The 16,751-nt window shown below is 40.9% G+C and overlaps 1 protein-coding gene across 1 annotated transcript in view; it reads right to left on the bottom strand.

The window, feature by feature from the left end:
- Positions 1-5,626: 5,626 nt before the first annotated feature.
- TLN2 (talin 2) overlaps positions 5,627-16,751 on the bottom strand; it is a 268,344-nt gene continuing 257,219 nt past the window's right edge. Inside the window, exons 53-56 of the mRNA XM_036734916.1 lie at positions 16,270-16,332; positions 15,988-16,170; positions 13,148-13,273; positions 5,627-11,323 (exon numbers count right to left, since the gene is read on the bottom strand). Coding sequence (XP_036590811.1) covers positions 11,195-11,323; positions 13,148-13,273; positions 15,988-16,170; positions 16,270-16,332 — 501 coding nt within the window. The 3' untranslated portion in view covers positions 5,627-11,194. The remainder of the gene's footprint in view (positions 11,324-13,147; positions 13,274-15,987; positions 16,171-16,269; positions 16,333-16,751) is intronic.

Raw genomic sequence — 16,751 nt, 5'->3', positions numbered from 1 at the left:
GAAGTGAGGGGGCCAGATACTTCCAGGTGAATGGAATAGACAATTGAGCATTCCTTAACTCTATTGACCACAGACTTTCCTTTCCCAACCCAGCAGCCTAATCTTACTACCTTTCCCTTTATGCCAATACCAGGAACACTTGCATCTCTCTCATTTCCCCTGGATTGCCTTTTGTCATTTCTAGATTTGAAACATCAGGAATTGGAGTGGGGAAGGGCAGCAGAAATGGATGGGGAGCCTTTCCACAGCTCCTTTTCCTGACCTTGGTCCCTCTATGAGGATTCTGGTTTACAGGCAGACATTGGAATAAACACAGAGTTTTGATTACGGGAAACATTTCTTCAACCTTTGTCCCTGGGCTCAAAGGGAATCTAAACTTCATTTTCTAAAAATAAGCTCCAAACTCTGACCCAAAGCCAAATGAATCCTAATATGGGCACATGGATACAAAAGTGGTTGTGAACACATCCTGAAAATGGCATTACCCTGGTATTTACATCCAACTCCCAGAGCCAGGAAACAATGAAGGGAAATTTGTGGATCAAATCTTATTGCCTGAATTGTGGCTAAATTCACTCTTTAGAGCTTAGGATTTTGGGCAGTTGATCAACTGATTCTCAGGGGAGCAGGCAGTTAAAAATAAATTGCCAGTGATTTGTCTGAGGACTATGGTTACCCACATTTACAAGGCACAGTGGATTTGGAGTAAGGAAGACTGGAGGTCCTATCCCATCTTAGGCTGTTAGTATTTAAGCATAGACTACTATTTATCAAACCCTTGGCAAGTCATAGCCTCTCAGCCTCAGTTTACTCATGTGTAAATAATAGCATATGTCTTACAGATTGCAAGGATCAGATGACAACATGTAAGAGCTGCCTTGAGAACCTTAAAGCACTATATAACTGTGTGCTACACAAAGGATCTGTGATTTCATTAGCTTTGGGAATTCTTGATGTAGGAACTCTACCAAAGCAGACTGGAAAGTTTGGGACCAAGTTCATAAGTCAGTCAGACTATAAATAAGCATTTATTAAGTACCTATTATGTGCCAGACACTGTATTAAGTTCTAGGGTGTTGCCTGAGGCTTATAGAGATTAAATGACTTGCCATGGTCCTATGGCTAATAATAGTCAGAGGCAAAAACCTAGGTTTTGTTTTGTTTTTTTTCTTCTCTAAATCCAGTGTTCTATCCACTCTCTACACCTATCATTACCCTCTCTAGTTTGAGAGGACTTACATATAAAATAAAAGGACTTTAATAATCTTTTTGGGACTAGATGTGAAGCAAGAATTAAGACCACAATAGTTAATCCATTCACAACCATCCATCCTGTTACTCACATGCAAGCATTCAAATGATACCTGATAGCAACCAATCAGCAAGTATTTATTGAGCCCCTTCTATGTGCCAGGTACTGGAGATACAATGACAAAGAATGAAACAACCCCCCAAATTCGTGAAAACATCATAGAGAAACCTCAGAGGAGGAGCATCTAAACTAATTTTAGAAGGAAGATAAAATTCTGGAGAAAAGAGTAAAGTGCATGTATGGAGGTTGGCTTGTATGAATGTACAGAGATACGAAATCAAATGTTGAGTTCAGAGAGCAATAGCAGTGGTAGTCCATTTGACTACAACGTAGAGCATGTGAGAGGGAAAACCGAAAAAAGGCTAGAAAGTAGGTTGGAGACAGATGGTAGAGAACCTTGAGGCTAATGAGTTTTTATTTGTTTTTAGGATTTTTTTTAATTTATAGGCAGTAGGAAAACCTTGTAGGTTTCTGAGAAGGGGAGTGACACAGTTAGATGTGTGCCTAAGGAAGTTTTCTTTAGAAAGGCAGCTGGGTGGGTGATGCATTGCAGAGAAACAGGAGACACAAAAACCAATTGGGGGGCTCTTACAGTAGACCAAGTGTAGCCAGAATGGCCTTTGTTTTCCTTGAATGACTCAGCTTACCTCATTGAGCCTCTGGACACTGTGGCTTGCTCTTCCGGGGCAGGAAGCCCAAAGAGCATTCCAGGAAGCAGACAACTTCCTGTGTGATGAGTCATGGGGCTGGCTGAGGGGAGGTGTTAACGGCTACGCTAGGGGGAGGGGCCAAGTCAAGAACCAATCGGCCCTGGTCGTTCAGGCAGTGCTTGATGATGTCAAAAAACTCTATAAGAGGGGAGAGGACAGCTTGAAGATCCTCTTTTCCTTTTCCGGTTGGAGCCAGCGACAGTTACAGCGACAGTTACAGCGACAGTTACAGCGACAGTTACAGTTGCAGTTACAGCCACAGCCACAGACACAGCTGAAGCAGGAGCTGCCAGTAGCAGAGCTGACCTACGGGAGAAAGCTGAACAAAGACTTCAGGCCAGTGGGTAATCTTATTACCATAGAGGGGGAAACATGATTTTGCTTTACGCAATCATGCTTCTCTGTAGCCTCCTGGTTACTCTTTCAAGGCGTACTTATTGGGCCTGGAAGCTTTTGATCAATATATCAAAATGGGGTTGCTGGTTCATGGGTTGGTTACTGTGGAGCCTAAATAAATGTTTTGATTCTTCTGCCTTCTACTTTGAGAGTTTCTTATATCCGGCGGTTCCGAACGTTTCAGACATGTTTATGATCCTCTTTGAGATTATAAACTCTGCCCTCCTAATACACCAAGTGAGGGATAATGCAGGCTTGAACCAGGGTGATGATCCTTTGAGTGAAGAGAAGGTAATCAATGTGAGAAATGTTAATGAATAGGATGTTTTAACCCAAGAAATGAGAACTTTTTTTGAATATTTTTAATAACTGTATTTCAATGTAATTGGCTCCCTTCAAAATCTAGTAGGTATGCCCATCAATTGGAGAATGGCTGAACAAGTTGTGGTTATATGATTGTGATGGAATGCTACTGTGCCATATGAAATGACAAGCAGGATGCTTCCAGAAAAACCCCAGGAAGACTTACATGAACTGATGCAAAGTGAAGTAAGCAGAATCAGGAAAGCAGTATACACAGTAACAGCAATATTGTATTATGATCAACTGTGAATGACTTAGCTATCCTCAGCAATACAATGATTCAAGACAATTCTGAAGAATTTATGATGAAAAATGCTATCTACCTCCAGAGAAAAAACTGGAGTCTGAATACAGATTGAGGCATACTTTTTTTTAAACTTTCTTTATTATTGTGTTTTGGGGAAAGGGTTTGTTTTCTTTTGCAACATGGCTAATATGGAAATGTTTTGCATGACTGTGCATGTACAATCTATTATCAAATTGCTGTCTTCTCAAGGAATGTTGAGAGATGGGAGGGAGAGAATTTGGAACTCAAAATTTAGAAAAATGAATGTTAGAAAATTGTTTACATGTAATTGAGAAAAAAATAAAATAAAAATTAAATGTAAAAAATATAATCAATTAGGTCTCTAGGATAGTTTTATTGCTTATTAGGGAAGAACTAGTGTAGATTAGTTTACATGGCAGAAACCTTAGTAGATGTAGCGCCTAACACAGCAATGTTGGTGAAATGTTGAGGATTTATGGTAATGGCAGCTGGGATGAGTATGATGAAGTCAACCTCTAAACCCAGGCAGTTTGGAGCATAAACTATTTTGATGTCCTCCCCATCCCCCACATATCCTTCTTTTCACATTCCTAGTATGGGAATTCCTTAATTTCCTGTTCCACTGGTGGATGACTGAATTGGAACGAAATTTCTGCAGATGTTAATGGAGACCAGAAAGGTACTGTGGTGATGAAGGCCTCCGATCCCAGGTGGCCCAGAGTATGTTGTAGTTTCTTTCATCTTTTTTTGACTTTTCATTTATAATCAATACCACACACTTGAGCACTGAATTATGCTTCAATTTTTTCACCTTTGTCAGTTTTGTTGCCTTAACCACATGGTAAAATCCTTGAGGACAGAGACCATGTTATATATTTCTTTTATACAGCCTTCATGGTACTATGTATTAAGTAAGGCTCAATGTAGTTAAAAGAAAGGATTTGGAGTCAGAAGACCTGGATTTTTATTCTGAAACTGCTGCTTACTACCTGTGTGACCTGAGACAAGTCATTCCCCTCTCTTGACAAATGAGAGAGCTGGAATGGATCAGCAGTTTACAAAGTGGTCATTTGCCTCCTGGATCCCTGAGACTCTTTCGGGGTGTTTTTGAGGTCAAAACTATATTCATAGTAACAGTCTTTTGCCTATTAAAATAATTGTTCCTTTTCAAGCTATATATCTAAGGCTGGATTTTCTTTATATGCTTCAACCAAAACAATGTATCGCAGCAGAGTGAAAGCATAGGCAGATATGAGAATCCAATTGTCTTCTATTAAGCTAGATATTAAAGAGATTTGTAAAAATATGCAAAACAATTTCATTCTTCTCACTAAATTTTTTCTTTTGGAAAACAGTTTTCATAAATATGTTAACACAATGGCATTATTTTTAAATGGGTTAATAAACATTAAAAATTTTATCAGTTTAAATCCCTAATTATATGTCTACATATCAACACATATACAAAAGTTCTTTGAGGTCCTCAATAGTTTTTAAGAGAGTAAAGGGGTCCTGAGACCAAAAAATTAGAGAACTGACTGGATGCTCTCCAAGGTCCCTTCCAGCTCTAAAATCCCATGATCCAATAATATATTTGATAAATAACCTTGATGAGCTCAAGCGTTCAGTGCTTTGCCAATGACCTTTCTAGGTGTCACTTCCAAGGTAGCAAATTCTAAGCAATCTTCAAACATCTCCTCATTTTCTAAGACAAAAGCTTGGAGACATCGACTTAACATTTTGCTGGACAACCTTGAAATGTTAAGGGAAAAGAAACCACTAAATGCTACTGTTGATCAATGATACTCGATCGGTTATAATGGTGAGTCTTTGCACCCAGATGTTTAACCCACTGCAATGTGGGTTAAAATGCTCCAACAGTCCATGAAACTGCCACCAATGCTGAAGGAGCATTAAATGTAAACTGGAGAGAGCTTTTTTCTTTGCCTCAGCTCCCCGGGGAAAGGGGCAGTTTTAGGAAGCATTTAACCCTAAGGCCCTTTCAACTTCAGCTCCTCTTTCATTTATGGAAACAAACAAATATGGGGTTTGGTTATCCACAGCATTTTTCGGTCAGGTTAGAAAACAAACAAAACTATGAGGGGAATACTTGGGCACAACCTACTTCTGACACACAGTGGTTGTGTAGCCACGGGCAAGTCACTTAACTTCTCAGTACCCAAGGCATTCTCTGAGACTATAAGACATAGAACCATTGTCTGCATTGATAGAGGGACTTTTCTAATGGTGAATTCATGATGAAATCACAGATCTGGACAAAAAAGCAAAAATTAACACCTCCTCCTTCCCATCCTAAGAGCCTTCAATTTCCTGCTTTAAGAAGAAAGAAATTTTATCTTGTCTGAGCAACTATTTCACCTTTGGATCTCTACTAGGTGGTGGCAGAGATGGATGGTATTCTGTGGCCCTAGATAAGGATCACACATCTTCTTGTGTTCTTCGCTGTCTCTTTTATCCCCATTCTTGATAGGTTTAGATGATTACAGAGTTGTGTGGCATCCCCTGCTACTTGGCATACTCATACAACATTCTTACTCTCTCAGACCCTCACACAGATTAATTTCTTTAAAAGTTTATTTTTGGTGAATACAAAAAAATAATTTCTGTGGCCAGATAAATAGCATACAGACACTATGACATCAGGGATGGACCATTCCTGATTCCTTCTGGATCTGCAGCTTGATGAAGGCAAGCTGCCAAGTAAAAGCCTGTCTCATACACCCTGGAACAATTCTGAGTTCAAGGTTGAGCATTTAAAACATGGATGCTTGCAAGAGGGGTAAGGAAGCGGATTCACAGCAAGAAAAAGCTCAAACTTCATTTAGAAAAAAAGAAAAATCCCTTCATACAAGTGTTTTTTTTTTGTTAAAGAGAAGAACCCACATAGTAAAATCCATTCCTAATGACTTATAACATATTACCATTTATAGAGGGAGAAAGATGGAGCCAGTTGAAGGGTAGTAATCTTATGGGACATCAAGAGCATCTTAGTCCATTAACCCAAAACCCAACTTTGTTCCAACCCAAGAGAGATGACATTTAACTTATTTGCAATATGTCTCTAAAGCAGAGGGACTCAGATACTACTGAGAAATGGGGCCTTTGAGACTTTTGTTTATGGACTTAAAAGCTGGGAAATCTATATACAGTGTATTCATTTTCACCTTCCAAAATTCCAAAACTAGAATTGGTGTATTCTTATGTTGTCCTTTCCACTTGTAGAATGGGAAAGGTGCTTTGCACTAGGTAGTAGGAAAACATGATTCCAGAGGAATTGATAATGAAGCATGCTGCCCACCTCCTGATGGAGAAGTGACAGAACGAAACACATTTTTGGTCCTGGTCAATGTGGGGATTGGTTCTATTCGACTATGCTTATCTGTTATAAGGGTTTTGTATTTCTTCATCCCTTGTGGTATTCCCCTCACCCCTACCCCTCATTTCTTCCCCTCCATTCAACAGAAGGATGGGAGAGGGAAAAAATAAATGCCTGTTAACTGAAAAACAAAACTAAAATTAAGTAGTGGCAAAGATCACCCAGGCTGTATGTAATCTTTAGTTCAGAAAGCTAAGTTCATTGAAGTTCCTACTACCTTTTTCTGTCTTTACACATGCAAATACTGCACCAGGGAGAGCACTAGCCCATATAAGGAGTGACCAGGCTCAGTGGCTGCTCCAGCTCTGAACAAATACACAAATTCAAGCTGTTGCTGAAGAGAGTATTTTGTGTTTCCAGTACTATCTTTTTGTTTGGGTACTAGAAGAGTCCTTATTATGAGAGTATAACCTAAACTACATCTTTAATTTAATCTAGGAATTTGGTTTAAAGCAAGGACAAGAAGTCATGACTAAGGGTGGAAGATTTTATAACCCCATCTTTCCGTTCTATATACTAACTATAAGTATCTCCTTTGGGAGAATGATTTTGCACCTTTCCCTTTTGGCTAAGTTTAAAAACGGCCCAGTGCAACAACATGGGACAGGGAACTTTTTATTAAGAGGAAGGCACAAGATTCCTAGAGCCACCCGAGGAAAAACGACCTCTCCGATGTGAAGAGGAGGCTGGATGTTTGCTCTGGAACATTTTGAGTTAGTGGATGTGAGGCATTTCTAAAAGGCTGTGCTTAGGGGCTGGAGTCCAATGACTTCTAGTGAGGTACCTTAGTCAATGGTACAGGAAATACCAGCTGGCAACTTTGCATATGCCTCTCAGAGAGATGGACAGTCATCTCTCTCTCTCTCTCTCTCTCTCTCACTCTCTCTCTCTCTCTCTCTCTCTCTCTCTCTCTCTCTCTCTCTCACACACACACACACACACACACACACACACACAGTGGAGGCAAATTTTTTAAAAATGTAATTGTAAATCTGATAGAGCACAGTATTACAACAGAACCCCAATTTTAAAAGTTTTCATAGATTTTTGTGTGTTTTTTTCTTCTGGTGCTGGTAGTAAAGATGGCAAACTTGTTTTCTCCATAAACTCACTGGCTGAGTATTCACAGAAAAACACCCTCAGAAAACCAATACTTGCCAATACAAGAAGCCATGAGAGTTCATTTCCATAAGTCTCATGATTTCTATGAAATGAGCATGTAAAGAAGCTGTACTCTGAGCAGAACAGAGGCCCAGGACATACCATTGCTAGCTGGTCTAACAGTTCCTGTCACCCTGTTACAGTGCAAATTTCAAAAAGCTACACTAAATGAGCTTCCAATTTCCCCCCAATATTCTACACTGATGCTTGGTGTCACTGTTGTTTAGCAGTAAGTCAATAATTAAGGTCTATGACTGAAGATAAAACACTTAGCACCTGTGATTCTTGGATCCTTTAGCCCTTTGCCCAAATAGCTTTTAAGAAAATCAGATACCTTGGGTATTCTACTGGCCATTTTAATCTCTGGGCATACATAGCTCAGTTTTGGAGCACTGGAGATCATTTTACAGAGAGAAGGACTAAGTTGCTAGATTCCCTGTGCTCACTGAAAACTAGACTCCTCAAATACTCAGCAACAACTCTTCAATTAGCAGGCCTTTGGACCTTGGGGTTCAAAGTAAAACTCTAGGTCCCAGCATAAGAAAAAAAGGCAATGACCAGCACATCCCACATTTAATAGGCAATTCAACCTCACGTATATCTTTATTGGTTACCCTTATCTAAACCAGAGATTTGGATGTCCTTCATTTATCATCCCCTTGATGACAGAACAGTCAAGATTGGATTTGGAATCAGGAGGCCTGGTATGAGTCCCCGCTGTCATTTACTAGATATGTGACTTTTATCAAATCATCTCATCTCTTCCTCTTTAGGCCTTAATTTTCTCCTATATAAAATAAGGGGTGGGAGCTTGGACTAGATCAGGGTTTTTAACTTGGGTTGTGAACTTAAAAAAATACTTTTATAATTACATTTCAATATAATGGGTTTCCTGTATAATCCTATATATTTTATTTTATGCATTTAATAAACATTAATCTGAGAAGGGGCCTATAGCCTTTGAAGTGACAAAGGGGTTCAGGACACAAAAAAGATTAAAAACCCCTGTATATCTATGATCCTATGAAAAGAAAGTGATTTCCTGAAACAAAGACTCATGTTTGGAATATCACCCTTTAGAAAACTTTGAATTTTAGCCAAAGGAAGGTGCTCTCTTAAAAATCTAAGAGGTACAAGATCTAGGGGGAACAACTATTAAAAATTGTCTAAACCTACCACCAAGCCACATACCATGTTATGGATAAAACAAAGCCCACATCTGATTGCCCGAAATGAGGTTACTCACATAGGGAGTGTGTGCATGTGTGCATGTGTGTGTGTGAGCACAGGCTAAGTGAGGAAAGCACCAGCTAAGGCTATACTGCATGGGATAGTATATCCTGAAAACAGCATCCAGAAGGGTAACAGCAGCAGCAAACCCTGACAAAGGGGGACATTTAGGCTCTACAAAAATAAACTTTTGTCTTTCTTTCCTGTTCCTCACAGCTGCAAAGGATTTGGCTTTCTATTTATCCTCTTCTGCCAGTTTCCTAATGTAAATACATTAGGAAACATCTCTTGATGTTTCAGACTCCTCTCACTAAGATACGTGACACGGAGGAAGAGTCTTCACCATCATGATCACATGTGGGAGGCAGGAGCATAGCGAGGGGTGTATCCCTTGAGGGGATCCCTGAAGAGGATCAGGGACGGACCACACTCCAGGTAGCAACCACACAGACCAGCTGCCACACTCCACGAGCTCTCCACCTTTTCCTGAGATGCCACAGTTCTATCTATTCCTTGATTCTGGGGAATTGGTAAAGCCCACTGCCTTCTTAACTCAATTCCCTGAACACATTCTCAAGTTAAAACAAAACCTAAAACGAACCTAGACACTATCATCTTTAAGTTTCTACTAGTCTCTAAAAAACTTCCCTGATATGTATAGTGCATGCAAGTCTCTTAAATAGGGGAAGTCTTCAATAGCTAAATGGTACTTGAATACTATGAGATTGCTCTGAAGTCCAATTAGCAAGGTTTCAGGAGCAAGGATGGCAAGGTGGATGGGCTAGGACTGGGGTCTGCCCTAGAAACGATTCATTTGGAAATGTATTGCAATCTAAAAGTGAAGCCTTTTGAAGGCTGGAAAGACCATCTTTTCCCATTCTAAGTGGACTTTCCAATCCAACCATACAGAGCCAATGATAGCAAGGAAGGAGAGGGAAATAAAGTTAACACTCTCCAGGAAAGAGGCAGAGAGTGACAGCTTTGTCTGACTAGCAGCTTCTGGAAACCATCTCCCTCCATGAACTTTACAAAGGACTCTGCTTGGGATGACTGGCTCATCTTACTTGTACCTTCTTCAACAGGAGCATCAGAATATTCTTGGGAATTCAGGGAGAAGGTGAAGTACCTTACAAAGCACGGCATTTAAAAAAAAAAAAGAAAGAAAGAAATTCCACAAAGGAGTAGGTGAGGGGGAAGCACCAGAGGACATAAAAAAAACATAGAGAAAGTTCTAGAAAATTCCGATATGATAAACTGTTTCATAGAGATGTTCGATCAAGAAGATGGAGCCTGTGAATTATTTTCTCACTTCCACCTTGCCTGAACAACTGAATTTCCAAATCTGGAGGCTGACTTCTCCTGAGAATACAGTAGTTTTGATACTGGGATGGGAGAAGAGGAAGGAGGAGGAGGAGGCACTGAGCAATTCATCCATTCTGGATGAACGCCCCAAAGAAACCTTTAAAAGATGGCCAATACACTTAGACCTTAACTAGAGAATGGATGGGTGTATTTGTGTGTATGAATCTGTGCAAACCTAAGCAGCTTCAGAAGAATAACTAAGCATGCATGTTTTATTACAATCCTTTGCTTCCCAAGGTCTGACAGGCCTCCTTTTCCTTAGCCCACTGGAGTTCTGGAGAGGAAAAACAAGAAAACAAAACCAAAAAACAGTATTTCACTTCCTGGGCCACAGAATATACAATTGGTACATATCATACAAGTAGATGATAGATAAGGGGCAAGAACAGACCCACAGACTAGTGCAATTGGGAGCAATAATTCTTCTAAAATCCGAGGTGAGTCAATTACCAAAACACAGAAGGGGGGGTGGAGCAGGGGCACACATCACCCTCCTGGAGTCCACACTGGTTTGCGTTTGTGGCTTAACTGTGTCCAAAGTACTTCTGCCATCTTCTCTGGAGAAGAAGAAGAATCATTTACTCCATAGTGGTAGATACCTGCGACGTGAATAACTTTTCCTCAGTTTTTCTTTCTTCCTATTAAGATTCCCCCAAAGATCCCAATAACAGGCCAGGGGGAAGGATCGACAAAATCCGAGTGTCAGAGAGTGACATAATACTGATTTGGGGGGTAGGGTGTAACAGTTCATAAAATGTGCGTCCTCTCCTGAGATACAGTGAATGAGGAAGTGGAAGAGAAGGAAGAACGGTGGATGGGGACACTGTACCGTGGGGACGACACGATCATGCAGCTTTTGCTGTACAGATGAACAAGAACATACACACACATTTGTCTGGTGCTCATTCTAAGCACCTGCAGGCAGTTTCCAGGTAAGCCTGTGGCCCACTAGAATGATGTCAGTCCCCTCGGGCTCTCAACCTCAGCTCTGGGGTTTAGCCCTCATCCTCTCTCAGCTCTGTGGGGAGAAATTTGTACTGCTGCTGGCGGATCTGAGCCAGTTTTTTCCTTGCTTCTTCTAGTTCTCGCTCTTTCTTCAGCATTTCCTCTTGGGCAGCGATGATCTAGAAGAAAAGCAGTAAGTCTTGATGTGCTTGCAGAAGACATGGGCAGGCTCCTGCTACCTTTTCTTTACCCATCATCTTCCTTTCCCTCTCTTTTTTTTGGGGGGGGAAGGCAAGGCAATTGGGGTTACGTGACTTGCCCAAGGTCACACAGCTAGTAAGGGTGTCAAGTGTCTGACGCTGGATTTGAACTCAGGTCCTCCTGACTCCAGGGCTGGTGTTCTACTCACTGTGCCACCTAGCTGACCCTCCCCTCTCTCTTTCTTGCCAAGAAGGAGAGACAGCAATCCTTTACAATGCTATTAAATTTTGGCTACTACCCATCACTTTCCCTGGTAACTTCTCCATTTCCCCAAGAAAGCTCGGCTTAGATAGAGGGGCTTGGTACCAAGGACCTGAACTATTACAGAAAACATCCACTCTTCCTCCTCCTCCTCCATCTCTTTTCACTTTTTTCCCCAGCTCTCTGCAATCTGGCTTCCAACCTCATCATTCCACTGAAATGGCTCTTTCCCAATTTACTAATAGGATGGCATTTTCTCAGTCCTCATCTCTCTCCACTGTCTGTTGTGTTTGACACTGATGACTACCTTCTGAATACTTTCTTCTCTCCCTGGGTTTTCATGACCTGATTCTCTCCTGGTTGTCCTCCCACCTATCTGACTATTCCTTCTTAGTCTTCTCTCTTATAGTTCCTTATCAATATCCTGTCCCTTAACTGGATATGCATATTCTCCCAGGTCCTATCCTAGACTCTCTTCTTTTCTCTTTCTTGGTAAGCTTATCTACTCCCATGGGTTAGCTGTCATCTCTACAGATGACTCACAGATCTATATTCAGACCTACTTTGTCCTCTGAACTTCAGAATCACATTTCACACGGTCCTGGAGACATCTTAAATTCTGCATCTCTAAAACTGAACTTAGTATCTCTCCCCCTAAAACCTCCCCCCTTTCAGACTTCCCTGTTCCTCCTCAGCATCTGAGGTTTATTATCTCAGCGTTAGCCTAGACTTCTCACTCTCTCTTCACTGTACACATCCAATCAGTTGATGTTAAATCTTGCCCTTACAATATTTCTTCCATCGGACTTCTCTCATCTCCCATAGTTGCCACCTTAGTTCAGGTGCTCATCACCTCTGACAGGTGACACCTGACTATGACTTCCCTTACCAAACAACTCCAGTAGTTTCCCACTGCTTCTAGGATAAAGTATAAATTCCTCTGTTTAGCTTTTAAAGAGCTACACAACTTGGCTCCAAGTTATCTCTCCAGTCTTATCAGAAGTTACACCCCTCCCACTTAATGTGATCTGGCCAAGCTGGCTTTCTTTCTATTCCTCACTCTGGACAGCCCATCTACCACCTCCCTGCTTTTGCACTGGTTGGCCATCCCCCATGCCTGAAATGCATTGCTTCCTCACACAGAATACTTCTCTTCCTTCAAGATTCAGCTCAAGTATTATTTTCTAGATGAAACCTTTCCCTCCAACTACTTTGCACCCTCCATCTCAAACTAACTTCTATTTAACTACTTTGTATTCATTCTCTTTATTCAGAATATATGTATGCAGGGTGTCTCAAAAGCCTTAGTACAGTGTTAAATTACTAAAGCTTAAAGACACTCTGGGTATGTGCCCAATATCTTTACCATTTGAATATAACCTTGTGATTGTAAGGATGGTTTCTTTCTTTGTACTTGTATCCCTAGTACCTAGAAGGCCCTTAATAAATGTTTTGTTGATTGACCAAATGACCCTCGGCAGCTGGTGTGGGGGCCAAGGTTAGGGGGTACACCAAATCTTAGACCCTGAGAATTTACACACCTGAGCAATGCCGCCCACAAACTTTGTCTTCACCACCACATCGTCATCATCAGCTTTGCCGAAGGCTGCTTTCTGCGCTGCACGCACAAGATTGTCAGATGCTCTTTTCACAGCATTTCCGGCAGCCTAGAGTATTAAGAGTGAAATACAAATCATATCATTAAAAACACAGCTATTTGCATTAGGCAAAATAGACCTTCAGATATGGTCAAACAAAAATAAGAATTCAGACCCATGGGAAGAGCCAGATTGAAGCAAACAAAACTAAGAAAACAGTATAGATAATAACATTGTTAGTGGAGATAATTAAACAAAATGACCAATTGGTCTTAGAGAAAAGTTGCGGGGGGGGGGGGGGGGTGGGGGGGGGGGGGAAAAAAATGTATCTTTCCCTTTGTTAAAAAGGTGGAGGGATATGGGTGTGGAATATTGCATATAATGTCAATGTGTTTCTTTTGCTAACTTACTATCCCACCCACACCTCCTCTGATCTCCCTGACCCTTTCTTTTTAAATCTTTGTTTAAAGGGTGTGGCTTTCTGGGTAGATGAGGAGAAGGATATCTTGGGAAGTGACTGTAAATTAAAAACAAAAAAATCAAGAAATTAAATTTTACAAGATGAAGTCAATTTAACCAACCACTAACCTTAAATTACAGGCATTTCTTTAGTGACTATAATATACCAGACTTTGGGGATAAAAGACAAAACCAAAGACATATATCACAGGATCACAGATGGAAGGAACCTTAGAGGTCTTCCAGCTCCAACTCCTCATTTTAAAGATGAGTATCTAAGGCCAAAAGAAGCCAAGAGACTTGCCCACAATCACATAGATAGTAAGTGGCAAAGCTAAGTTGCAAAGCATTTTTCTGGAACTCTTTCTTTCTTTTTAAAAAATGATTTAAATTAATATTTTATCTTTATATTGCCTGCATTTTTCTTGGTATCCTTCCCCATACCTTCGTCAAAGAACCATCCCTTATAACAAATAATATTTTTTTTAAAAAGAGCAAGAAGAGAAATAAAAATCAGCAAAAATTATCAATGCACTGGAAAAAGTCTGAAAACATATAAGACATCCCACCTCTTCAAAGGAATGCTGTCTTTGGGGCCATGCTTGTTCTTTGTAATTCTGCAATGTTCCTTTTCAATTGTTCAGTGGTTGTCATTCTTTACGTTTACATTTTAAGAGTTATTGTCTGTATTTTTTACTTGGCTCTGTTTACTTCCCTCTGTGTCAGTTCATATAAGTCTTCCATGCTTCTCTGTAGCCATCATATTTGTTGTTTTTTTACTGCACAGTACAAAGGTACATTCATGTACCATAGCTTTTTTAGCCGTTCCCTAACTGATGGGCATCTATTTTATTTCCAGTTCTTTGCTCCCATGAAAAGTCTAATATTCTTTCTCCCGCCTGCTGCTGCCTTCCTGGAGTTCCTGCTCTCCAGAAGCCTAAATTCTATCAAAGTCAAGAGTCCATTTCTCATCCGTATTATTATAAACGAGATTATTCTAATCAGTAAGCAGTGAAAAGGACCTTGAACAGCTTTGCCAAATCCACTTTCCTGGTTATAGCTAGGTTTGGTTTTAATTGTTTTCCTCAGCAGCATAACTACTAAAGACTTACTCTTTCTTTGATAGGAGATCACTGTGGTGTTTAGAGTTATACTACTTTTAAAAAGAAAATGTGGCTACCAGCCAAAACTGGTAGCTTTTTCCTAAAGAGGAGAGTATTTCCATCTGCACCATTAGCAGGCTTGATATTCTGCGCTGTTTCTCTAGGTGTGATGATGAACTGTGACATGGGGTCTCTCTCCCCGCCCCTGCCATTTTTTGGTATGGTCTCTTGTGACTGATGTTTTGTGATGTTTAAGATGGGGCTTTTGACAGAGTTTTTCTCTGTGAAAACCTAGCTGGCTCACCTGAGTAATTAAATCTATGACCCTGGCATCATTAGCAGTCTTTAACCAGATGAGCAGAGTGGCCCAGAATTTGAACCCCACACAGAGAACTTAAAAGATCTAGAGTAGGCTTAGGCAGATCCTGTGATGATCACGAGAGATGACCCTATTCTGCTTTAAATCAGTTGTACGATCCGACTGTTAAGGTGTGCGTCCTAGCCCCGTGAATAATCAAGTGAGATCTTTGTTGACTCCTGTCTCAGAGGGAAGATGGCAGGTCTATGCTCCTCAGAGTGACCCGGGCCTAGGGCTGACTCATGGACAAAGAGATTTTGACCTTCAAGCTGCTGCCTCCTATGAACAAGTGCTGAGCTGTGGGAGATGGACTGAGGCCTGTGAATTGATTTTTGTCATTCTAATGGTTAACAGATATTGTCACCAGTGAGGGAACATTGTTCAGACATCGCTTCCATTTATAATTTTGTTAACTCACATATAAACATCTATGTGTGTGTATGTGTAAATATGTATATATCAACCTATCATTATACATGTGTTTTCTGATAGAATCTGAGTTGAGCAGGGACTAAGCAAACAGAGACAGCGCTAGGCCTGGAGTCAGGAAGACCTGAATTCTAATCTAGCCTGGGACCCTTATTAGCTGGATGACACTGGACAAATGGGGATAATAACGGCACCTACCTCTTAGGGTTGTTGTGAGGGTCAAATGAGATGATTGTAAAGAGCTTAGCACAGTGCCTGGCACACAATAAGCACTATATAAATATTAACTGTTGTCATCATCATCATTATTATTATCTTTGACTGAATGACTAATTTAAAACCTTGCATAACCTTGTGAATCAAAGGGTTAGACAAACACATTGACTGCCAAAGGAGTGTTCACCCACCCATCCCCCAGCACAAGAGGCTCCTACCTGTAGCCTCCGCATGGCCTCTGAGTCCTGGTCAGCCTTCACTTTACAGGCCACAAGCAGCTGAGCCGTGGAGGCTGCAACTTGCTTGGCGGATGAGATGAGCTTTTCCTCACTGGCATGGCCCTGAACGGAGGCATTGGCGGCTTCACACAGGCTACTGGTGGCTGCCGCCACCATCCTGGCCTGGAAATTGCCAACAGAAAAAAAAAATGACCAGAAGCTCTTTAACTTTTCTCAGAGTTCAGAAAGCAACTAAAGAGAGAGGAGAAAGCAATAACTCACAGCAGAAATTAGTCCCTGAGACCACTGTCCGTCATCAGCAGCATTTGCGGGGATCGCGCCAACCTAAGGAGAACAATTTAGAGAGATTAAGAGAGAATGAGAGACCATCACTCCTCCCTTCCCCTGCTACATACTTTTTAAGCCTCTGCTTTCTTCTAAATCTAAAAGGAAAGCAAACTAATTTATAATCACACGTGGGACCATGACCCAGAAAAAGCATTAACAGGAGAACAGAAAGCCCTTTCTCAGACAGGACCCCAAACGCTTCATGAAAGGCTATCCAAGCAGATCCTAGCTGGTCTCTACTGGGACCATGCAGAGTAGATAAGAACAGTTCAGAGTGACCTTGTTTTAGCTGCCAGATACTAAGTTTCCCAAGAAAAGCTCAAGGAATAGTAGGTGGGGACAAGTCTTTTATTTACTTCCTCTGACAACCTTTCTCCACTTGAAATGTGGGAACTACAAAGTCCCTGTATTTCAAG

Source organism: Trichosurus vulpecula, chromosome 8, assembly GCF_011100635.1.
Source record: "Trichosurus vulpecula isolate mTriVul1 chromosome 8, mTriVul1.pri, whole genome shotgun sequence".
Lineage (NCBI taxonomy): Eukaryota > Metazoa > Chordata > Mammalia > Diprotodontia > Phalangeridae > Trichosurus > Trichosurus vulpecula.
This window is presented reverse-complemented; position numbering and strand designations above follow the sequence as displayed.